Consider the following 25,906-nt stretch of genomic DNA (forward strand, 5'->3'; position numbering starts at 1 on the left):
GAAGAAAGAAATTGTGCAACATTTATCACAGCCCTAGCACAAATCATAGACTCACCTATTTTCAAGATTAGCTATTTCTTCCTCAATTGGAAGCCAGAGGCTTATTCCATCTTGACTGACATTCAAAGGTGAGATCATATCATTTATTTCCTTTTCTTTTTCAACATCTATTGCGACAGCTAGCGCTTCATTGCACAATGTATTTTCAGTTCCAGGTGAAATCTGTTTGTCTTGGGTATCACGATGTGATGGTGGAAAGTGTTGAAGAAATTTCTCATTTGTGGATCCTTCTTGAAAGTCTTTTTCTACAACTTGGCTGTGAGATAATAGTAATGTGGCTGTTTTTTCGAGAGTGACTTTTTCATTTTCAGCATGTTCTGTTAATGATATCTTCAACAGTTGTGATTTCACTTGCAAGTCCTGTTCTAAATGGCTCCCATGTGTTGATGGTATTCCAAGAATAGAGGATTTCTTTGGACAAGATGGCAAAATATTCACCATATATTCAAACTTTTTAACCTTATGCTGTTCAACTGCTGTGTTTCCAGAGCTGCGAACAGTTGAGTCAGGTTTGGATAAAATTATATTCTTCATGATCTCTTTCCGAATTGCACCGCCATCTTTGTATAAAGAACTATGGGTTTGCATCTTTGACCATTCTTCCATCTTGGAATCGGTACTCAAGACCCTTGAGGGGAAACCAACAATGCCTGTTTCTCTTGGGCAACATGGTAGCAGTTTTACCATGTCGGGATGATTTTCTCCTATGGCAGCAACACTTTGGAGCTGTGGGACGGGTGAAAATCCATAACAATGTGTTTGGTGAGGACGTGAGAGGAAAATGCTAAGCATTAATTCTTTGTCTCCATAAGGCAGTTCCCCTTTTGTCAAGTTTTGGGAAACGACATCACACTTTTTGCTGCTGCGATTTTTCCAAACTACATCCTCATTCATTTCCCAATCACCTGCAGGCAGATCTGAAACCTTGCTATATTTCGGTGAAACGGTTGAGGATTTTAAAAGGCTTTGAATGTTTTTCTGTCCTTCCTTAGAGGGAATTCCAGGAATACTGGGGTGTTTGGGACAGGCTGGTAACATTGATACCATGATTTTAACCATTGCCCTATCTGTAAATTGTATGTTACAACCATGTATTATTGATAAAGTTCTAGGCTTTGCTCGTGGTCCTTCCCATAGTGACCATTTGTCTGCATTCCATTCTGCTTCCACAGATTTGCTGTGGATTCTAGATGGGATTCCATAAACGCCGGGAAATCTGGGACAAGTGGGCAAGAGATTTGCCATTCCAGGTATACCTAATAGTGTTTGACATTGTAATGATGGAAAGCCTGGTAAGCATGCTGTCAGTGGGCAGGAGGCCAAAATGGATACCATCATTCTGGTCATGTGATTGTTGAGACTAATAATATGAGCATCCTCATAAAGTAAAGTGGAAGCACACTTCTTTGGTGGGAGAAGTAATGACTTGATTTGAAATGGCCACTCAAATACTCTCTCATTGTTTCTTAGTGGCATTCCAGCAACTCTAGTCTCTTTTGGACAACTTGACAGTAAAGTCACCATGGTTGCACCATTGGCTGATGGGCCTGTCCGAACAGATGGAAACCCAGGCACAATAGCATTCTTAGGGCAAGACGGTGACATTGCAAACATAGTCGCTCTACATTTCCTATCTAAATAAGGAACAGCATTTAATATCTGAACCTTTTCTTTAATTAAAGAAGTCTCAAAACACAAACTATATGCAGGGCATTTCTTACAGCTGGACAGAGGTTGTCCACTTTTTGAAAGAAAGCCAGCGACTCGACTACAGTCAGGGCACGATGGCACTAGATTGGCCATTATGTGTTCTTCTTTTGGAGCAGAGGGTAAACCAAAAACTTTGGATTTTTTAGGGCAACTCATCAACATACAAACATTCTGATTGAGAATATCTTTGTCTTTTGTGATCCACAGGTCAATATAAGCCTCTGTTTTCTGCATTGGTTTCTTTTTATAACAATTGTACAAAGCATGGCGAGGGTTGGTCTCTAAATTACTTTGTTTTTTAGATAGCATACCTGGAGTTTGGGCATATGTAGGACAGGTAGGTCTAAGACTGACAATATTTGGTGGACATGGCTGCAGTCTTGATGGCATACCCTGAACACAGCTATTAAAAGGCGATGAAGGCAACATTGCCACTGAATTCTTTCCGTTATCCAAAATTTGATCAGAGCCAAGATATATACCTTTAATTTGAACACTTTCCTTCCTTATACACTTATCAATTAAAACATACCTGGCTTCATCAATCCAACTCTGAGCATCAACAGGCTCCTCTGAGGGCAGACCAGTAACTCTTGATTTTCTTGGACAAGTGGGCAAGAAGCTAGACATGTTTGGACTCTGGTCTGCTGTAGCAGAAGACAGACTGAATTCTTTTTTGGGTGCAAAGGGAAATCCAGCAATGATTGCCTTGCGTGGACAAGACTGTAGCATATTCACCATCCCAAATGTAGAGTATTTTTTGTGACTTTCACAAACCACAGGATTTCTTGATAGTGACCTTTGCCAAATTAAATTCCTAGAAAAGCGCTGATTGTCCTCATTAGGAATGAGACTTTGCTCACTTAACATACCGGGAATCCTTGTCTGTTTGGGACATGTGGGAAGAAGACCACACATGTTTGGTGTACTTGGAACTGTTTTAACCAGTGCAGACGGAATCCCTGGAACACACGCCTTTCTCGGGCATGTTGGCAACATGCCCACCATAGGTTTCATGATATCAGTGTTATTAAGAGCTAATGTTTCTCTGAAACTAAGCCTTTTTGTCCATATAAAATGTTTGTCCCAAGCACTGTCTTCATGTTCAGTGACAGATCCAACAGATGGTAAACCTGGAACCCTGCTTTTGCTCGGACATGTGGGCAAAAGGTGAGTCATATTCACATCATGTTTTAGGGCCGATGGGAATCCAGGGATACTAGCAGATCCTTGACAGAATGGTGCTACGTTCACCATGTTGGCTGAAGCGTTAGGTTGAGTGATTGTTGGTAAACTGTTGCATGGAAAACTCTTACAAAACAATATGCTTCCATCATAAGTCAAAGCTAAATATTTTGACTGGTGACAAGATGGCATACCACGGACCCTGGAATATTGTGGGCAGCTTGAAAGTGATTTAATCATATTTGGCTCTTTCACTGCTCTGCAAGTCTGATCAATAGGCTTTAATGAGGTGGATATATGGGATTCACAACTCTCTCTTGGAAATAATGGACCAATTTCGACCTTCGATATGTACAAAGACTTCTCTTCTTGAGTAACTACAGGGGTTGAGAACGCTGGTTGCTTTGTTACATCCCCATAGCTTCCATTTCTCATTGGTGTCTTTTGGAAAGAGAACGTATTGTTTTTAGTTTTGTCCTTCTCAATGTGCTGTCCAGGGTCATAGCATGGCACGTCAACCCTTTTTGTCAAAGAGGATCCATCCATTTGTTCTGCTGCCAATCCACATTTGGTTTTCTGATCCCTGAGGGGAACTGGATCAGCTAATTTCATCTTTAAAGTGTCACTGGGATGTCTCTCCCATCGCTGATTTTTCACCATTGACAAATTTTCTGACTGGACTTCTGGCATTTTGTCCATTGACGTAGAATCAGTGTCTCTTAGACTAGCGGTCTCTGATGCAGCCATGCTCTCTTTGCTAAAGTAATAAGGATACCAAAGACAACTTACGTCAGAAAATTCCATGTGCAAGTTTGGTTGGAATTAATAATTCAATCACAAACTATTAGAATTTACAATGCCTCAAGGCATTTTAAGACTACAAAGTAAGGTGGGTGTAACCATTGAACCACAATGCTACACTTACCCCAGATCCAAAGATAACGGTTCTTTTTCAGTGCCCACTTGCATACTCGCAATCCATTTTGTATCATTGGTAGTATCAGTAGTCGGTGAGACCAACAAAGCTGCTTGGAGTGGTGGGGATACGGTTTGGGAATTAGCAGGGGAATGGAATATCGTTTGAGTGTTATAGGGTTTTCCTAACCGAACAGACATCTTGGAAAAGGGACTTCTTAGTTTAATGGAAAATTCTGTGACTGGGGAAGATGTAGGATCACAAAAATCCGGGGATAATGTAGATGCACAAGTAATGGGAAGGGCTTTTTGCAGCTCATTTGGGAAAGCACCTATTGGCTTTGAGTCTGTCACTTCAATCTGTGTTTTTGGCACCTCCAAATGCTCTTGGACTAATGGTGTTGTGGGACTAATGGGCAGAGGTGGGGCCATGGTCCCGGGTCTGAGGGACAAAAATGAAGGTTAAAGAGAGGTTGAGATGCAGGGACTTCTTTTATGGCAGTAATGCAACCAAATCCAGTAAATAATTATTGAGGGCGGCACTCAAGCAAATGAGCAAAATGACATGTAACTAAACAACACAAGTAGGTATATGATAAAAAATTGGAATTTAAAAAACACAAAAGTCAGCAATCTGACAAGAATTTTAAAATAATTCAGGACATTAATCACCAGATCTTGCCAAGCCTTGAATGCTGTTCACGTCTAATTTTATGTATTGATACATCACTGTCATGAGGGAATGATGGGTGATTCTTCTTCCTCTCCCTCTTTCGGCTTTTCCCTTCAGGCGAATCAACCTTCTCCATCTAACCCTATTGACTGTATCCTCCTCTCTCACAACAACTACCTTCACATCTCCTCTCACTATGTTCATAAATCTTCTCTTTGGTCTTCCTCTAGACCTCCTGCCTGGCAGCTCCAATTCCAGGGGCTCAGAGCTGATCCCTGACGGAGTCCCACCTCCACCTTGAACTTGTCTGTTACCTCTACCGCACACCACACCACCGTCTCACAGCTAGCATACATGTTATGCACCAGTCTAACATACTTCTCTGCCACTCCAAATTTCCTCATACAATACCAGAGCTCCTCTCTTGGCACCCTGTCATATGCTTTTTTCTAGGTCTACAAAGACACAATGCAACTCCTCTGGCCTTCTCTGTACATCTCTATTAGCATTCTCAAAGCAAATACTGCATCTGTAGTACCCTTTCAAGGCATGACGCCATACTGCTGTTCAAAAATGATGAGCTCTACTCTCAGTCTTGTTTCCACAACTCTTTTCCATAACTTCATTGTATGGCTCATCAACTTTATCCCTCTATAGGAGCCACAATTCTGCACACCCCTCTTACTGTTAAAGATAGACACCATCACACTTTGTCTCCATTCTTTAGAGGGAATAATGGGTGATTAATAGAGGTTAATCATTTTAAAATTCACAAGGAGTGTGGACTAGAGATACTCTGCAAGTGCTACGAGACAACGGTTGTGAATTAGGACAGTATGAATAACATTTGGCTTGACTCGACTTTGGTGCTTGTATTTTTGAGGATGGAGACAGGAGAGAAGAACAAAGGAAATACAAATGCAGACACTGGTACTAGAAAACGTGTAGACAGATTGATATATGATCACAACTGCTGTGTTGGATTCCCACTTTTTAATCAAATATGAGCAGATGATGCCATATTCACAAGTTTTGATTATTTTTCTTAATTTCTTTGGCTGTACAAGTGCTCAGATATTTTATTAACCTGCAACGGAGGCATGAGTTTGAGAAATAGACCCTTTATCAAAGTGAAACAGTGAGGAGTTTGCACGTAGCTACAGAGTGCAGACCTATCAAAGTCATCCCAGTTCTCCTCTATCCTTGTAACAACTGTCCAGGAGAGAGTCAGAGGTTTGAGAAGACACGGAAAACACTCTTCTTTTAAATCTTCCCTATATGATTGTTTATGTATGTTTTAATGCTTGGAAATCTACTTTTATTTATGTTGTTGGTGGTTCATTCTTAAATTATTAATGTTATTGTTATTATCATATTCTTAGTGCAATGTATAACTGCCATGTTACAATTAGTCAAATCACACATGCCGTGCAAACTGTTATCAAATAAAACTACCCTGGAATTTTACTTCGCTGTCAGAGAAGATTAGATTTCTTGTTGGTAATTTTAGGCATTACATGATTAACAACTAGTGAATATCATCACATAACGTTGGCACAAATTAACAATTTTTTTAAGAGTGTCTGCTTTCTGAGAACAAATTGAAGAAGCCCCACTTTGAATAGGACGCACATTTTAATCTACAAGAATGAGTTGACGTATCATAGGATTTGTTTGCAGTAATGCAAGACAAATCAATTATTAAAAGCACCAAAAAGCAAAATGTCAACTCACCTTGCTGTTGTCTTGAGAACCTGGATCCCAACAAGTGTATCCTGTTTGTCTGGTGTTGGCCAGGCCTGCAGTGACCTCACCTCGCCTTGGACTCGAGGGTCTGGAGCTAAGCAACATTACATCACGTTAACCGTATACTAAGCAGAGGTGTCCTGTTGTATACTGTGTTGTGCTTTGTCCATACTTGTAGGTGTTGTACACTGGTTGTTCTCTTCACTCAGCGTGCTCAGCTGTCTTTTAAATTCTGCAAGGAAAGCAAAGCGCTCAGACAAAAGAAATGATCCATAAAAATCAAACGGTTATTGTCCATAAATAAATCTTCAAGACTTGTAGTGCCTTTTTAGAAGCACAAAATCAGTAGTCTCCTGTTTCAAATGAAAGTACCACGAGGTTGAGTGACTCGTGCCCTTATTACAAATGTTGAATCAAACGGAACTGGACAATTTTTGTGATTCTGTACCTGCATCGTGTTCACTGAGATATGCTACAGCAGCTTGAGGTATGTGAGGATGGGCAAAAGGATGAGGAGACAAAGGAGCATGTGAGAAGGTCCCTACAGGAGATGTGACCTGGGGTCTCAAAGTAGGAACCACACCAGAACCACTCTGGTTTTTCTGTTCCAAACTCTGTCCAGTGGGCAGAGAGGATGAGTCTGATGGAGATGGCGCGCAAAAGATGATGGCAGAGGAGAAGAACGGAAAAAAAGATATAAAACTAAAAGAATATGGTACAAAATGAGTTCAGTAGATATTTTCTACAGTTTCTATCTATCTATCTATCTATCTATCTATCTATCTATCTATCAATAAATACATACACTGTGTGCACAATTATTAGCCAAGTGATTATTTTGAACATATCATCAATGTATCCAGAATTTCCAATTCCGAGCTGTATGAACTTGAATGCTTGTTGGATTTCATGCATATCAGGTGACATGTATCTGTGTCACGAGGGAGGATGTGGCCTAAGGAGATCAACACCCTATATCAAGGTGTGTCTAATTATTAGGCAGATTCTTCTCCTTGGGAAAAACGGGCCGATAAACAGATTTAACTGACTCTGAAAAGTCAAATATTGTCAAAAGTCTTTCAGAGGGATGCAGCACTTTTGAAATATCTAAGATGTTGGGGCATGAGCTCAGAAAATATCAACAGTTTTGTTGCAAACAGCCAACAGGGTCACAAGAAACGTGTAAAGAAGAAAAGATGCAAATTAACCGCCAAAATTTGAGAAGAATCAAACATGAAGCTAATAGGGAGCCCACTATCCTCCAGTGCTGCCATATTCCACAACTGCAACCTACCTGGAGTGTCAAGAAGTATGAGGTGTTCGGTTCTCAGAGGCCTGGCCAAGTTAGGAAAGGCTGAAACCGACCACCTCTGGACAAGGCACATAAGGTTAAACCTGAAGTATGGGCCAAGAAATATCTGAAGACAGATTTTTCAAAGGTTTTGTGGACATATGAGATGAGTGACTCTTGACGGACCAGATGGATGGCCCCGTGGTTGGATCAGTAACCGACACGGAATTCCACTTTGACTCAGATGCCAGCAAGGTAGAGGTGGGGTACTGGTATGAGCAAGTATTATTAAAGATGAGCTTGTTGGACCTTTTTCAGGTTGAAAATTGACTGAAAATCAATTCTCAAAACTACGCCAATTTTTGAAAGACTGATTTTTATGCAAGACAACGCTCCATCACATGTATCAGAGTACTCCACTGTGTGGCTGGCCAGTAAAGGCCTTAAAGATAAAAAACTAATTACATGGCCCCCTTCTTCACCTGACTTAAACCCTATAGAGAAATTTTGAGCCCTTCTTAAGCAGGAAATGTACAGTGAAGGTAAACAATACACCTCTCTGAACAGTGTCTGGGAGACTTGGTTGCAGCTGCATAAAAAGCTGATTCTGACCAGATCAAGAACCTGACTGACTCAGTGAATGGAAGGCTTTTGGCTTATCAAAAAGAAGGGTGGCTATATGATTGTTTGTAAATTTTGAGTTTATTACTCACTTTAAGTGAGATGGGAAAAGCTTTGTTTTTCATTCAGTTGTAAAAAAAATCCTGCACACTAATAGTTGCTTAATAATGGTGTACAGATAGATATTCTCTTAAAGCCAAAACTTCACTTATACTACTTAAATGTTAAGGTTTGAGGGTTTGTTAACATTTTGGATTGACCAAGAGGACTGCAGTTGGGCAATAACAAAATTAATCCTCAAAAATACAACTTGCTTAATAATTGTGCACGCAGTGTCCATACACACTTATAAATATTCACATATATATATAGGTATAATCACAAGACCTGGAAATGTGTATGCATGCATTTATTACATATATACATGTGTGAGTGTGTGGGGGGGGTATATGCACAAATCGCAAACACATTTACAGACTAAAATAATTTTTTTAGCCTTTTTCATACTTTTTCTTGACATTTGACTTATTCAAGTATTTTCACTTAGAAGAAAATGTATCCAAATGACAAGCATGGTTTTCTTTTATACTGACAAAAGCAATTCCCTGCTATGGTGATAGGTGTGATGTCAATAGCACTTTGTAACAAAGGCCTCCGGGAGTTCCCTGCATAATAAGTCTTAAAGTGAATATTGACAGTGTGCTATCTGATCAAATGAGCAAATATTAAGTATTGTATCAATAGCGAAATGATTTGTGAATTACAAGAACAGACTGAGCGTCATTACGTGGTGCCCCAGGTGTCTGCAGAGGTGCAGGTTTATCAAGCAAATGCAAGAATTTAGGAGAAAGGGCTGGCAGCGAGAGAGGTGCCTGAGATTTGGGGGGCCGCCATTCGGTCTGCCAGGGAGCTGGGGAAAAAGGACAGGGGAAAAACAGAGGTATACAGAGAGGAAACCCAGGAAAATCAAAGCAAAAAGTGTGAAATAAGACTGCCAAACAGAAGCAAGGAAGTGAAAATGAAAATATTTTTAAACTTGTATCTTCACTTGCATTCATTTCTCCTAGGTCTGACAAATATCCCATGCATCCTCAACTTGAGACGATGTTGTAAACATGAAGAGCCTAGTATTTCCTATCTGACCTGAGGGACATCTGGAAGAAACTGACATCTTTCCAGATTCCTCACATTTTCTAATGGTGTGTATAACCATTTGCACAGTTATACACAACACAATGCATTTTTTTTTCTCTCAATTTCATTGTCAGCCATGTTCTTTCGGAAAGGACAATACCATTCCTGGATCCCAATCCTCGCACTTTAATCCCTCGTGTAACTTTTTGAATGAGAAATAAAACCCGCACTTTGCATTCTTGACCCATCCCATTGGTTTCTGCCGGGAATTCTGCTTGTTCTGTACCTGTCTCAGAGGAGGACGGGAGGCTAGTGGGCCTGGCAAGGGCAGAGCCCTGCCTCCCCACAGGGTGACTGGGAAGCTGTCTGGGTGGCAAGGCAAGGGGGGGAATAGCAGGAAGGGTGCTGAGGGGAGCTGAGGCGCAGGGGACGGGCGGGAAGTTGGGTGTCCAGGCTGGGAGCGGGATAGTGTGCAAGACGGAGAGAGTGAAGGAAGAGATGATACAGATGAGAGACGGTGGTCGACAAAGGATCTCCACAATACATTTACTGTGTCCTTTTTCTGTTATCAGTTTTATTTCCAACACTGACGTGGCTCACCAAAAGGGATTTCATCAGCGGGTGTTGTGCAATTAACTGATAGATCTGGTAATGGGCAATGGGACAACTGTTAGGGGTCTGAAATACTGCAAGAGCTGGAAGATTATTGATGCCTTTTCTGTTTTATTTCCATGAAAGGTCTTTATTCTGAACCTGCATCCAGTCAGCATCAGCTGACTATAATATACACTCGTGATTGAACCTGATTAATATTGAAGGTTACATCACTGAGCCTGCCTGCTGACATGCAGATGAGACCTCAGACGAAAGGAGTCGTCGATTGGTGCTTTAGAGTTTAGAAAAGCTTGAATGGGAATGGCGTTGAGGTCAGCTCTCTAGAAAACAACGGGATTTCTAGAGAGGTACATCAGCCATCATCGTAGGCCATAGGTGGTACGCACAAAGATTACCATCTATGGCCTAAGTATAAATCTGCTTTTACTCTTGAAGTATGATTTTTACACACCCACTCACGCCGCCATGGGTCTCATATCATTAAACAGAAGCACCACTGATATTAAAAGCAGTAAAAAAAGACCTTGTTCAGACCTGCTTTCATCACACAGACCACTTAAATCATTTGTTGTATCATTAAACTCCACCAGCACAGTGCACTTTGTATTTTTGTATTATGTGTAACATCTAGTTGTTCAGTCGTCGTTCCCTTTCACAACAGTAAAAGGTGTAACTGAAACTTTTCAAATGTACTTGGCCACTACAGCTGACCCGTTTCTGACTCCGAACTTTCAACATCACGAGACCGAATCATGCTGGCTCTGGGGAGAAATGCTGTGATTACAAGAATATGATATTTTATCTTTATATTTATTGTTTTTAGACACCTGAATTCAGAGAAACATGGGGTACGGATGAATATTTCACCGGACGGCAGTATTTCTTGGTAAGTTCTAAGGGTGTAAATCAGAGCCATCATGACGATCCGATTCGATTTCTCAAGGCAACGATTTGATCGATTCGATTTTTTTTCCGATACTTAAAAATGCCCCAAAATTCAATTCGATACAATTTTTTTTAACTACGATACAATTTTATAATACGATTTTATTTAACTATTTCAAATTTTGAATAAAACAACTGAAGCTGTAATATCATGTATTTTATTTCAGAAAGATATATTGTAGGGCCTTTCTTTAGCCTTACATGAAAAAGAACTTAACAATATCAGTGCAATGGCCACAAAAGTGCAAAAAAAATAAATATAAAAAATAAAACATAGGCCTATGCTTCCTTTACTATAAAACATAAATAAAATACTCCACAGTCAGTGCAATGAGCCAGAATGTGCACTAGCAGTAAAAAGTAGGCCTATATTTCTGAACATTCGCCTTCAACAACACCATGCCGTCTTTTCAGGTGAGCCGACAAATTAGAAGTGTTACCACAGTAGCTAACTTCAATTCGACATTCTTTACGTATCGCCACATCCTTTACCAATTCTTTCCCGTTTTTGCGGAAGCCGAAATACTTCCACACGAACGATTTTAAACCTACAGGAGTGTGTAAGTCCGCGTCCTTCTCAGCCATATCAATGTCCGCCTCCCGAATGTTTAAATGCGAGTGCTATGCCAAAGAGGGTGTGTCCGCGAAAGACTGTGCTGAAAGAGGGTAAGGGAAGCGAAGTAGGTGGAGACAAAGTAGGTTACCGCCACCCGCAGCACGGAGTGAGAATTACGCCTCAGACCAGACTAAAAATAGACAGGTGAAATGCATACACGGATCGATACTCTTGCGGACGTGTCGATGCATCGGATCGTCAGCTGTCGGATCGATATATCGATACATATCGATTTTTTTTTACACCGCTAGTAGGTTCTCGGTCCTGAAAAGACCAAGGTGTCCTTCTGTGGGATGGCCATCACAATTCTCTTTTCTTTATTATTATTTGTGTTTGATTACATTTTGAAAGCCTAAAAATATCCCGGCATCAAATCAGGCTAAACCCATTATTAGCAGTGGCAGAGTGAACTCTTGAGCTGTGTTGTATACCTGTCTGAGAGGTAGCAGTCAGGGCAGGGGTGAGTCGGGACAGATCGGGAGGCAGAGAAGAGAGAGCAGCAGTGGACAGAGCCTTGGCAGGAGGCAGGCTGGAGAAGCTCTCAGCCGGAAGGTGCTCGCTGTGGAAACTATGGGGTCTTTTGGGGGCTGGAGGGGACCAGAAGAGGAGATGCAGGGAACAGCAAGTACACAAGGAGAAAGTGCTTTGCAAAAAACACAACTGCGGGAAAATTAAAAATAAATTCCCAGAAAAGAACACAAAGGCTTTGGTTTGGTAAAAATCTGAAACCACCTCATGTGGAGACTGTTTCACAGGACTTTACTCAGCGCTACTCAATCTAGATTCATCTGTTTACAAAAATGATGGTGGAGGCTGTTTTGAATTAATTACCGTATTTCTATTTGGCATTTTGTGTCAGTGGAATATGAATTCTAAAAGAAAAGCTTCCCACTGTCTGTCCACATAAAGCATAATTTGAAACAGATGGGAAGAATGGGATTATTTCACAGGAATCATCAAGATCATCAACAAATTTCAAAACCGTTTGTTGAATGGTGTTCTCAACTGAATTTGCCATAGTTCCAAGGTAAAGTTGTAACTGCCATGACGGATATGAGATATGAAGACCACACTGATCAGCCATCACGTAATGATCTCCTGCCAAAAACGGTGTATGTCTCAGATCTCATTGCCTGAAGCTCAACTCCACCTTTACACATCACCAACAGATCCTCTAAGTCCTGAAGCTGTGAGAAACATCTCACAGATGCTGAATTAGGTTTAAATCCAGGAATTTTGGAGACCAAGGCAAAATTCTGATCTTGTTGATTTCATGAAACCCTTCCTGAACATTTCTTTTATCAAGCACATTATCCTGCAGAGAAGGTTGAACTTGGTCTGCACCGGTTCATCAGTGTTGGAAATTAGAGCTATTGTAGCTCTCCTGATAGACTAGGCCTAATTGGCCAACTGTTGTTCCCATGCCCCATTACTAGCGAATTGGTGGACAACTTTTGGTGGCTGTTCATCACCGCAGAACAGGAACACCCCACCAGAGCCACAGGTTAAGAGATGCGCTGATAAAGATGTCAAGCTATCCCAATTTAGCCCTTGTCAGAGACACTTACATCCATATGCTTGCATTTTCTGCCATTAAAATGGACTCTGTGCAAAGTTTTCACATTCTGCTCTACACATCCAACCTACTGACACTTGCCATTGTAATTCAGTCACCAATATGGTGTCTCTTCACTTTTCAGTGGTTTCAGTGCTTTGCAATATTTGCTGATTGCTACCTGATCCAGAACCGGGCTGGAAGATTTTAGGGAGAGCAGGAGGATGAGCTTGTATGAAGGCCAGCTGGGTGGGAGCATAGATGGAAGGGCTGCCCTGAGGAGCAGTGCTGGATGGGTGGGTGGGGTGTTTTGGCAAGTTGGAGGGAACACAGGGGTCTTGGGGTGGAGGATGACAAGGAACTGAGATGGTGGAGAAAATCCCAGAGGTTACATTTGTTGGTTGGTTTTCAGACAATGTGCTTGTCTTTCCAAACCAAAGCAATATTTACCATGTTTTTCTAACAGCTTTTCACAGTGCTTAACTTTCAGAAAAAAGTTCAACCCAGTGCTTCGAGAGGAAGGGGGTACGGGAAAGACAGTATACTAAATCATTTTGACAATTAAGAAGAGGGCATTTACACAGGCTCCTTGGGTGACCGTGAATAACTCATATCTAAATACACGGTGGAAGGTAAAGATGGGACGTTCTTTGATGAGGACCAATCAGAGAGACGACTGGGAGATACAAGGTTACCTTTGGGGCCTGATGCAATCGCAGGCCTCCAAGCCAAGTCAGGTATTCTCATGGTGGGACAGGCCAGAGCTGCTTTAGAGAGGAGGGAAAGAGCAAACACTCAGAAGCAAAAAGAGAAAGAAGTTTTGACGAGGGCGAGTGAGGGCGGAAGACTGAGAAACAGCTCAAATAAACAGAGTTGAGAGTTTGAGACAGAGTTGAGAAATGTGCCTCTCCTACTTGATAGTGAATTCTTGAACACACAAGTATCCATGGTGCGTAAAGTAAAGGCGTATATATTGACTGCACTGGTAAAGCAGGCTCGCTTCAACTTTTGTTTCAACAGCTAAGATAACGTACTTAACACAAAAGACACCCAGTATGTTTCTGAGTCGGGGACACAGCTGATCACCCTCCTCCATCCAACCCTGCTCTTTGAATGTCACTGTTCAACACCACCAGCACATATACCCTTTTCCTGCATGTAGCACAGAACCGATGCTGCTCACAAGCACCCCAAAACGCTCTTTTCTTTTTGCACTACCCAACTGCCTCAGTCCCCATTTTGCACAACCTCCCATCACAAGGCATTTCTTTTGATTCTCTCATAATTTATATTTTGTTTTTTCTGTTGTTTAAATTGTTGTTTGTGTTTTTCTTTTACTACTATTTGCACTATTTGAAATGCTGCTGTGACAATTGAATTTCCCCATTGGGGGATCAATAAAGTCTGTTTTATCTTATCTTAATGTATCCCTTCTCTTACACCCACTAACTTCCTGTCCTCTTTCACTCCATCCATAAATCTTCTCTTTGGTCTTCCTCTAGGCTTCCTGCCTGGTAGTTCCAACCCCAGCATCCTTCTACCCATATATTCACAATCCCCCCTCTGCACATGACCAATTATGTTATAATAATAATTTTTATAATTTATAATTTTTATAGTAATAAAAAATAATCATAATACTAACATGAAAAATATGTCGGCCACAAAAGGAGGAAAACAACTTGAAATTTGAAAACAAGTCATTCAAAATATTGTGGTCAAGTTTGATTAATAGATTTCAATGTGTTTTGCATTAAATCACATAATATAGAAATGAGCAAAAAATAAAATGAAGAAGTTGTTTTTAAAAAATGACTAAATGATATGGTTAAATTGCAAAATAATGTAGAAAAGGATTTAGAAAATAATAGAAAGTATTGTATTGTTTATTAGTATTATTGGCTCCAACTTCAAAGTTCATACTGTATCTTCTAATTGAATCTTCATTGGACAAAAACGAAAACTTGTTGTCTCCTTCGAATCTCTTCATCTTCTTTTCACAGTTCCGACTCATTCATCATGCAAAGCCACAGCAGCCTTGATAAAACCAAATTCAAAGGGATTTTTGCCTCTGTCACATTAAGTCATGGACAACCAGCACAGCGACAGCGGAGGCGTCAGGTCAGGATGATCTGCGTGTTGAAGGCGGTCAGTCTCTCACCTGTGACGGGAGTACTTGGTCCAGTTCCAAAGCTGGACCTCCTTTCCTCCCTGACATCTTCATCGCTGTCGTTGAAATCATCAAGGTTGCCGATGTCGCTCTGCTTGATGCTCATGAGGCTGGCCAAACTCTGCATGTCCTCGTCCCTGTGGAGAGCAGACACTGAAAAGCTGAAAATCACCGCACAGCTCTGCCACTTTTTATGCTTCTGCTGTTCAAGTTGTGATCCTCTGAATGAAATCAGATTACTGCATCAGGAAGTTCCTGCGGGGAACTTGAGATCGATGCACAGCAAACATTTTCTGCTCTGATCTTAACCCAGTAGTTATGACCAGACTTTGGGAATGAAATTTTAGATTAAGATGTTCAAAACTTCTGAAAATTCCTGAAGTATCAAGTTCCAATCTTGTGTGTAAACAGCTGCCCCTTCCATTGTTATTTCCTGTAGTTTCTCAAATGTTTAGGTAGTTTCTCTCATTTCTTGCTGATTTTGTAGCAAATTTCTCATTAATCTCTTGAATAATCTCTTGCTACTTTATTAGGTTATAATAAAAGTAAACTTTCTTGGCAACTTCAGGGTGAATTCTTAGTCTTCTTGAGGTAACTTCTTTGTCACTTTTATATAATATATATCTGTTATATCATAATATATGATATAATATTATATATTATATTATCTGTGCTTGTCCAGAAACCACAGAGCCTTTTCTTTAATCTTCTTTAGAGATCCCTCCAAACATTCTTTGAACGGTACAGAAAATGAAAACCAAGAGATTTCAATGAGCATTAAACACTATCTTAAACGCTCTTTAAATGCTGCTGCTGAGCATTGAACTTACGTGGCTTTGCCTTCCTTTAGAAAGACACACGACAAGGTGAGTTTCAGCGTAGCTTCCATCACCTTCACAGACAGCGGTTTGAGCTTGACCGTGAGGTCATACTGGGCCGGCGTTGCACTTGCAAACTTTTTCATGTTGATGTCAGCCGACGCCAACACCTTCCTACGACCTTTGGTCTCCTGAGCGAAGAAAACACATGGACCAGAAGTCAGTATGTTTTCCAAGTTGAATGGACATGATTTACTTGGAAAAAAAATGCAGGTTCACATACACTTTCAATGACAAAGGTCCAGTCTTTATCCTCAAACTCCTCTGCAGTAGCTTCCTGCCGGCACACAAATAGCAGTTGGATGAATTAATCACTTGTTTCCTTTTTACACTCCATGTTTCTCCTCAGACGGACACACTTCATACCTTGAAGAGAGTAACCGTGATGTCCAAAGTCTCTGGGACATGCCAGACTACCAAGCCTCTGTAGGGGTTCTGGATGCCCGGCTGCCAGCTGTGGACCTGCCACAACACAAATGGCATAATCAACATATAAATGGCTGCCCACATTTGGAAAGCATGCTATTTTAACTTCTGCAATTTTTTCTGTGGGCGAGAAACACAAGAGATTTCAGTCAGACAAAAATAGGTGGCCCCAATCCACTTCAAACGTGAACCATTGTTAATTTGTTTCAACCAAGAGAGGCTATTTTTGGACGGTTCTCTACTTAGAGCTTTATGTGAATTTCTGTAAGGCTACCAGCAAGAAAGCATTTCATAGCAACAGATCAGAAGGGGAGAGAAGACACATATTTGCAATATTTTTTAAACATTCAAAAATGTACAATGTGTTTTTAGTTGTGGTGAGACAAAGATGACCAGGTGATATAACTAAACTGGGGATAAGCGAGCCACAGCAGCTGAATAGAAATCTGCCATTCAAATAACATGTGCTACTAGTAGCCATGCCATAATAATATTATTCTTGTGGTAAAGAAATGCATCTGTGAGCCACAAGACTTCCTGTCTGAGTGTTTGTTGAGTCTTCTGGTCTATTCTCACTTTTCACATTAATCCGTGAGTGCTTTTTTGTCTCATACAATAACCGATCTTTGTTTTTGTCTATTCATGTTCTTGTGGCTTCCTGATTTCCTTGGGTCGTTTATTTCTTATGTATCATGTGTGACTTCTTGTACTTGTATTTTGTATGTTCCCTGTTGTGGATTTTCACTCCATTGTGTGGTGACAATCTCTGTCCTCATGTCCTCGGTCCATTCAAGCAATTTGTTGCCCTACCGACCATTATTCAGTTCCATGTTAAAGGTGAACACCATTTAAAATAAAAATAAAACTCACAGAGAGTCATGTCCATGATTGTCGAGTATACAGTCAATCCTCAAGTAATAAAAGCATTACTACAACACTATATTCATCTTTTCTTTTCCTTTCTCTTTCATTAGCTTATAAAACAGCATGAACACAACAACCATAAAACTGGAAACACACTGATTGCATCCTGTTCCCTTATTTTAGCTAATTTTTATTCTGTTCTTATCCCTGAAAATTCACGGCCTTTTCATGCCCTTCGAGTTGCGTCTCACCTTTGTATTGTGACGTCGGTTTCTTCTGATCCATACCACCCTCAGTTTGTCTGGTTGCCTGGAAACACAGGAAGAACAAGCAGCTATCAGGCTCATATCTGTTGTCACAAGTTTACATACAGACTATCTTTCAAACTCTTAACCAGAGAACCATTGTATCCATGTTGTGTCAACTCAGCACCAGGTCATTAACTGTCATAAACAGATCATTGAATCTCACTGTGAAGGATATCAATGAGAAAAAAGAAAAATGTTCTATCATTGACATACTGAGGTGTGGGGGGGTTAGGATGCTTCAAAACCCCACGTCGAAGATGACAGCAAAACAGCCAACAACTCAGTGCTTGAATATCCTCGACAACAAGCATCCCAATTTGGGACTGATGGAATACCACGTGCCTCACCACTTGCAATAAGAGACAAAGTACGCCAAGAAGCTCAACCGATGAATATCTCAACAGAAACCATCACTCAGACCAATCAGCTGGCATATCCAGTGCTAAGTCATCTGACTGCCTACTTATTCCTCGGGCTTAGATTGCCATTGCCAATTTGTCTGTGTGGAACAAGAAATCCCACAGGATCCTGCCAGCATCTTACTGCCTGCCGTTATGTACTGGATTGTAGTCTTTTGTGGAGACAGTCATCAGTATTATGTTCATGTGCACCAGTAGAGATTCATCTAGGACTGTGTATTAGCCTTTGCAGGTAGGTAGTTGTATTCCCCAGGATTCTGTCATGTGTTCCCACAGGTCAGCTGCCCTTGTGTTCAGGGTTTCTTTGCTTCATTGGGCCTGGTGCCAAACCTTGTTGTTCGGGGATGAAGATGACATCCCCTCGCTGATGTAGTCTCCTGGCTCCCTGCTGCCATTGCATATTAGTACCGTGGATGAGGCACGTTGAACCTCACCAGTCTCTAATCAGATGTGGGGTTTGAAAGTATACATGTTTCCATGAATCCTCTTAATGTACCAACTCTTACTGGGTTGCTGGTGCATGAGTATTCCAGCAATGTCTTGTTCTCTGCCCTGCTTCATGTGTGGTCTTTTCCAGGAGCCAAATGCTCATCACCATGTCCTGTTCCCACAATATCTCACGTGGTCCTTGTTTGTCCAGGCGTTGTCCCACAAGGTATGACTTTTTCCTCTTATGATTTCACTCTTTCGAGATAAGTTAAGATAAGTTCTCTGGCCTGATAATGTGTTTAATTTCATTTTGAGACATTTCTTGAAATTTTGGGAGGAAAGTACAGCTCATGCCTGTTAATAAACCATAGCAATTTCCCCATTAATCTAACCATTACACAAGAAAAAATGTCAATCAATTAGGTAAGAATTTTAAAAAAGTAAAAAATAATTGGATATACACTGCAACATCGCACATGCACATCACATAACATTACTATATCATGTAAAATATGAGGGTTAGAGACACATATATTTTGGCCACCCGTAAGAGTGGTGTCCATTACAGAGCAGGACAAAAGACCATTTGGATAGAAAGGGCTACTAGGCAAAAACAGGCCAGAAACACACACACACACACACACACACACACACACACACACACACACACACACAAACACACACACACACGCACACACGCACACACGCACACACGCACACACGCACACACACACACACACACACACAAACACAAACACCACACACACACACACACACACACACACACACACACACACACAACACACAAAAACACACAGTGCTTATAGGGGAAAATCAAAATCTTGTGATTGTGGAGGAGCTCGGGTGTTTCTATCAGAGACAACAGAAACTGAAGCACCCAGTCCAGTTTTAACCAATTCATAGTTATATAAAGACAGCTTGGCATTTGTGAACAGATGTGCAAGATGATCGTGCTGAATTACAGCTGCATAATATAGAGGGGAAAAAAACACAGACCATGATACCCTTTTGTACTCTAGTATTTATAGTGTCATTTGAAAAACAGAGCATTTCAACAATTGCATGCACATTAAGCAGCCATCTGTCCAATGGCTCATAATACTTGTCATAATTTAAATCATCAGGCCTGTCTTGCTTCAAAGCAACCCCTCTTCAGTTCCCCTTAGCTTCTGTACATAGCATGAAAGAAGTTGTCACGTTATGCAACTTGAGTTAATTTGCCATATTTGATAATGCATGCCGTGTGACCTGACAGCTTCTTTTTTTTTCATATTGAGTTATTGACGTCTTCCAAAGGAAACCCCTGGGTTCGTCCAGTATCAGCAAAATAATACATAGGTTTGACTCACTTTCAGACTCCGAGAAATGTTGGCTTTGTTTCCCAAATGAAAATTCATGTGAAGTTGCAAAATCAACCCACACAAGGGTTTCATGCTGTGCCAAATCATGTCACTTAAGTTAATTTATGAAAAATTGTCAAACCGCCGAACATTCAATACCAGGCTATATGAAGTCTATCGACAAATATTGAAAAAAAAATCAATATTTACTTTTTTGTTGTCTATTGGTGTTAACGGCAAGATTTTTGACATAACCATTTTTATTTAACAAGAAAATTTATTTGAGAAGAAAAAACTTGCATAAGAAAGGAATCATTTGGTAAAGACTCCCCACTTTCACAAAGACAAATTACAAACCCCCATGATATCCTGTTGCACACCATGAGCAAAATATCACCAGATTATGGTCCGAAATTGTCTTATCGCACACTATTCTAGTCTAAACAATATCATCTAATCGGTTATTTTGGCCTAATATTTTTGAAAAATTGTGGGCAAATTGTTCCAAGTTATTTCTTAAAAGATATCCTTGCTGGTCCCTGTGGGACACACAACTGCTACAGATGTTTTATATATTCCCCCCTTCCTTGCTATCTCGTTATTTTTGAATGAATTTAATAGATTTCATGTCACTTTTTTGAGTTATTAGATAAACATCAGTTGAATTCTAAGCAACTTTAGCTATTTTATTATGGTCATTTGATGTACAACCTAATAAGTATAGGGTTAGGACTTGTCAAATTCCACTCATTCACTGATTCTTTCTACCATGTAATGTGCAGCGAGATTCTCGGGGTGCTGCATCCTACCCCACCTGTCATTGGGCCAGAGGCGGAGTTCAACCTGGACCACATAGAGGCATACAACCATTCAGTCTTTCATTCACATGTCATATAGAGACGTGTAACCATTCACTATGTCATTCACTGGGCCTTGAGGGTCTCCTATGAACTTTCTGTCTTTGGAATGTGGGAGATACAAACCCACTCAGGGACAAGTAGAACATGGAGACTCCACACAGAGAGGCCCTCCATCAGATATTGAAGCAGGGACCTTTGTGCTTTGAGGTGAAAGTGCTAACTACTACACCACCGTGGCCACCTGTTGTTTCTCAGTATTCACAAAATCCTTTGCCACATTTGATGTGATGCATTATTAGTATTTATTAAATAAGTTACTAAGCTCAGAAAAACTGGGGATGCAAAGAAATAAATTTACGTTTTACCTACATTTTACCGAAAAAAAAAAAAAAAAGGAAAAAAAGTTCTGCGGCGACTTAGATTAAAATGGACCATTTCCTGTTGTACATTTTACTGCGAGGGAAGCAGAATGAGAGGGTGTGTCATAAATCACACTCTGAGTGAGAACAAAAACATGCCGCTTCTGCTGGTGTATATAATAGTACTATTGAGGAACATAAACACAATGAGGCTGTATGCAGGTCAGGGCTAGAGGACACAAAATGCTCGCTGCTCAACTGTGAGTAAGTAAAATGGAATTACAGAATCCTGCACTGCCTGACTGAAGCGGCTGAGACCAGCAAACCTGCCAGGACTGCTCCTCCACAAAAGTATTAAGCCCCGACCCCACAGAATTATCACCCGCTCAATACTGCCACTGGTACAGACTTCATATAATTTAATTTGTTTTCTCCATGATTTGAAATCAATTATTTGTTTATTTTGGGTTCTGTCATTGTGATTGTTAATTGCTGCTGTTCATTATTAGATTTATCAAAAATTTTAAAGGCAATGTAGTGACTATTTTTTTCATATTTCAATTGTTTAATGCAAGATTTTAAGTATTCTCAATATCAATTTTCATATGGTCATTTCTAATATTTTTACAATTTATTTTAATGATTTAAATTATTATTTCAAAACAATCATATCATTACTTTTGAGTTTTTTATTTTGATAACTTGTGAAATTTGGGATTTTTGCTCATCCTCCGGTGATTACTTTATCTCCTAAATATTTAAAGATAAAAATATTTCTGATATAGGTCAGATTTTTTTGTATTTTTTCGATCATTCCTTGATGATGTTAACATATTCATTCCTTCATTATCTACACCACCTATCCTGCCCTCACTGATAGACTGGAGCTGATCTTGGCTCCAGCCTGTCATTGGCCAAGAAGCAGGTTCACCCAGCCAATCACAGGGCCACAACATGCAACCATTGGCTTGCTCACATGCGTCATATAGAGCTATTCACTATTCACGTCACGCAATTTTGAGTCTTGGAGACCTTTTCTATGTGTTTGGATTGTGGGAGGAAACCGGAACATACAAACACAGGAAGAACGCGCCAACTTGGCACAAAAAAAAAAAATCACACGGGGAATCAAACCAGGGACCTTTACGCTGTGAGGCTGAAGCGTTGCCGTCTGAGTAACTGTAAACAAAAACGAAATAACGTACATTTTCCTGTCACTTAGAAAAAAGAAAATGTTTGTGGTTTTGAATACTTTATCTTTACCTCGCAGGAAGGATATTAGTCATGGGCATGAGCAGAGACTGCAGAGCAGTTCGGGGCTCAGTGTCTTGCACAGCAACACTTCTACAGGCCAGGAGGAGCTTAGCAATCCAAGCAGGAACTGTGAGTTCCAAGACAACCCCTCTACTGCCTGAGCCCACCGGCCCTTACCTATTTCTGGGGTCATTTCTAGATTCCTGTTTTTTTGTTCCAACCGTTAAAATGGGCTACTTTTAGTCTTTTTCCTATTAGCAATTGATTTCATAGAAATTGGTTTTCAGTCCTAAAACTTGGAAAGGCTGAAAGCACAAATCCAGAAGGTCCCTTCAGGGAGACACTGTGGGGTTACATGAGACCATTCTCCTTAATAATAGACAAATCTTAAAGCCGTTATATATAGCCTACTTAGAAATCATAACACAACTACGAGCTGCATGACGAAAGCTAAAGGTCTTCCTTCGGACGATGACAGCCAGGAATAGACTGGGCCAATGACCAAGGACGGATCACTGACAGCTGGAGGGACAGTTGACATCTCGAAAAGAACTAATGGATCAGGAGGCCCTATGCCCCTGGATGGTTTTTCCATCAAGAAAGACGCCCATCGAGGCTACAGAAGAAAAGGACTCAGTTAATAACAAGGAATAATGTAGGATGACACAGTGAGATGTGCCTGTTGCAGGAGGCACAGACTCATAACCACTGACACCAAGATGAAATACAGAAGGAGTGTGAAGGTCAGTGTACATGGACCCCAGATTTCTCAGCAACATGTGTGAAAGCGCACCAGCAGTCTTTGTACTGGCCTGTCACAGGCACGTTGCCTGCAATAGAAATCTGATAGTACCTTAATACAGCTCGTATACTCGAGTAAAACCTCCTGGTCTTGGGTACACTGAGGCATCACCCTGGGCTCTCTGCTCTTAAAGAAAATCCCTTAACCCATGCAGATCAGTATGGAATACCTTGATAGAAATGTATCACAGCCAGGTGGAAAATAGGAGCTAGGAAAAGAGCATTGGTACTGTCTCACGGGTTCCAGGGGAACAGGCAAAGAACAGCACTCTAGCACTGTTGTTACCCAACCCCTCAGAGGTTCATGAGGACCTAAGAGACCAGGCTGTTGTATGCACGGTCAGACCTGTGTGCCAGACCTCAGTGGACGTTATTCAAACTCTTTTGCAGGAAAGGTGGGTTTGCGCTTCAGTGGCAGGTCAAAGGGGACACTTTGCTGAACTCGTCGTCGTCCTTCAGATCTCTGTCTCATAGCCTGGTGGTTTGGCCTGCAATGATCCTAAAAAACAACTGATTCATTTGAAGCTGCTCTATTTACCAAAAAGCGATCAGCGGGGATCTTTGACTTAAAGACCACCACACACTTCAGTGACTGTCTCACAAATGGGGGCAATCAGAAGCTGAGTGGAGAAAGTGTGGACAGACATACCCACCCTCGTGGCCATCACCAATCTCATCCATCCATATCGACTCAGCTGCCTGTCGCTTGTGGCGTCTCACTTCTTCCTCTTAGTGATGCAAAAGACGCATTTACAGTATGAACAACAAGTGGGGCTCTTCTTACCCGGGGACAAACGGGAAACAGAGGGTTGGCTGGAAGGGACAATGTGAGACCAAAGAGGGTGAGCAAAAATTCCAGGAAGTCTGTGCTGAGCTGAAGGAGCACAAAGCAAGTGGGGCAATGGGTCTGGAGTGTACGCTGCCCCAACAAGCCCCATAAAACATCTCATAGTCTGCATCGGCAGCAGTTGCCCAAATACCGTCACAAATGGCACCATGATGTAAACAGTGGCCCAAGGCAACCATCCAGTAAACGACAGCTTCTGAAGTACACCTTCTACTTTGCCTGAGATGGAGAGAAAGCTATTTTACATCCAAGAACCACCATGTCCCCACTTCCGCTGCAAGCTGGAGGGATCTAGGCAGGTTCATTTCCCAAACACCTTTGTCATAAACTCCACCCAGAGACCAATTGTAGCAAGCGAGTGATCGTATGTGAGCGGCTCAGCCAAACACCCTACACATCAAGCAGCTCCGGGTATAATGGCAAGACACATGATCTCAAGTGAGGCAAATTACATTTTCTACAAACTATTTCTGACAGACTCTTGGACACGCACTTGACCAACCACTAACCTTTACTACTAGTTTTTAAGCACGAAGTTCAGCGTGGACATCACACACACTAACATATATGTGCACACACTTACACACATATGTATGCATTCATGTTTTTATACATATTTTGTAAAAGGGGTCCCATCATGTTAACTTTTCTCCATCCTTGCTTACTTTCTGACCATTTCTGTCTGAAGTTCCGGCAAATCTAACAACGTTGTGAAAGGGGACTTTCTGAGTCTCCTGAGGAGTCCCACCCCTTCGAGACACACACACACACACACACACAGATTTAATAAAGTATGATTAACTGAGTTATGTTATCAGTTGTGATTCCTTATTGAATATGCAGTATCAACATGTGTGCGTGTGCGTATATCTATATATACGCACACGCGCACAGTCATTTCCACCTGTGACTTTGACGTTGAAAACCCGTCTCTCGTCGGAAGAAACCCGCCACTGAAGCGATAAGGCCTGTTTGGCTTTCTCAAGGAGTGACAGTACGTTTAGCTTCGAACGGCAGCGTGACGGAAAACTCGAGCCTTCCATCCCTGGGACGAAAAGTCCTTAAAAGGGGAAGAAAGTCATCACAAAAGCAAAACTAACCGAGTGACCGCAGCGTCCCCAGTGCATTGAACCAAATCGATGTGAAACGCATGTGTGTGTGTATTGTAAAATAAAAGTATCTTCGTATTTAAGGCTTCCGGTGTCTCGCCCGCCCAGTAGCGTGTTTTCTGACCCTCGCGTGGATCCTAGGGTCACTCACCACTTCTTCGCGCACTCGACCGTCAGTTCGTGGAAGGAGGCGGCGAACTGGAACTTGGCCGCCTTCTTTCCGACCCGCTGTAGCCGCTTCCACACCGAGCTCATCGTGGCCCTCCTGAGCGCTCACACACACCCGTGGACGTGGAGCCCGGCGAGAGAGGAAGCGCGTCTCGTAGCCGGCGGGGACCCCACGTCCCGGTGACAGCTGTCGAACCAGCGCTGCGGTAAACACACACTCACACCTCGGGTAAGGCCAGCGTTAAGCTAACGGGACTACACCGGAGCGGACCGGAAATAGCCTTTTCAAAATAAAGGCGCGTTGCCTGGCGATAAAAGTGGATTTTAAAAATGTCTGTGGAGGTTCTCAGTTATCCAGGCCATGGTGGATTCTTGTCAAAATTTTATTGTCGTGGCAACTGGAGTCCAAGAGGCCCAGCATGAACTGAAGAAGCCTCCCGGATAAGGGGTGAAACAAGTGAAGAAATGCAAGTCCGATTGCCACGACAAGATGATTTTGTCATGTATTTAAAGAAATCAAACGAAACTTTGCCTTGATCAGTTTTGTTATTGATTTTCATTCATTCATTATCTATACTGATTATCCG

At 41.4% G+C, this 25,906-nt stretch overlaps 1 protein-coding gene across 14 annotated transcripts in view; it reads right to left on the reverse strand.

Moving 5' to 3' along the window:
• Positions 1–25,543, reverse strand: part of ehbp1l1a (EH domain binding protein 1-like 1a) — a 48,893-nt gene extending 23,350 nt beyond the window's left edge. For 4 of the 14 annotated variants that reach the window (XR_015107633.1, XR_015107634.1, XM_086166456.1 and 1 more), the window contains exons 1-16: positions 25,303–25,543; positions 17,656–17,713; positions 16,481–16,576; positions 16,338–16,391; positions 16,067–16,245; positions 15,228–15,373; positions 13,762–13,833; positions 13,248–13,427; positions 11,943–12,098; positions 9,622–9,789; positions 8,989–9,111; positions 6,738–6,929; positions 6,462–6,521; positions 6,278–6,383; positions 3,881–4,312; positions 56–3,712 (exon numbers count right to left, since the gene is read on the reverse strand). Coding sequence is in view for 12 of the 14 variants with exons in the window: in XM_086166456.1 (XP_086022582.1) it covers positions 56–3,712; positions 3,881–4,312; positions 6,278–6,383; positions 6,462–6,521; positions 6,738–6,929; positions 8,989–9,111; positions 9,622–9,789; positions 11,943–12,098; positions 13,248–13,427; positions 13,762–13,833; positions 15,228–15,373; positions 16,067–16,245; positions 16,338–16,391; positions 16,481–16,576; positions 17,656–17,713; positions 25,303–25,406 (5,783 nt within the window). In the remaining 2 variants the exon portion in view is untranslated. The remainder of the gene's footprint in view (positions 1–55; positions 3,713–3,880; positions 4,313–6,277; positions 6,384–6,461; positions 6,522–6,737; positions 6,930–8,988; positions 9,112–9,621; positions 9,790–11,942; positions 12,099–13,247; positions 13,428–13,761; positions 13,834–15,227; positions 15,374–16,066; positions 16,246–16,337; positions 16,392–16,480; positions 16,577–17,655; positions 17,714–25,302) is intronic. The other 10 variants (XM_086166460.1, XM_086166459.1, XM_086166451.1 and 7 more) reach the window with 9 other exon arrangements.
• Positions 25,544–25,906: the final 363 nt, after the last annotated feature.

Source organism: Fistularia commersonii, chromosome 19 (assembly GCF_037954325.1).
Source record: "Fistularia commersonii isolate RoL2024-O1a breed Wild chromosome 19, RoL_Fcom_v1.0, whole genome shotgun sequence".
NCBI lineage: Eukaryota > Metazoa > Chordata > Actinopteri > Syngnathiformes > Fistulariidae > Fistularia > Fistularia commersonii.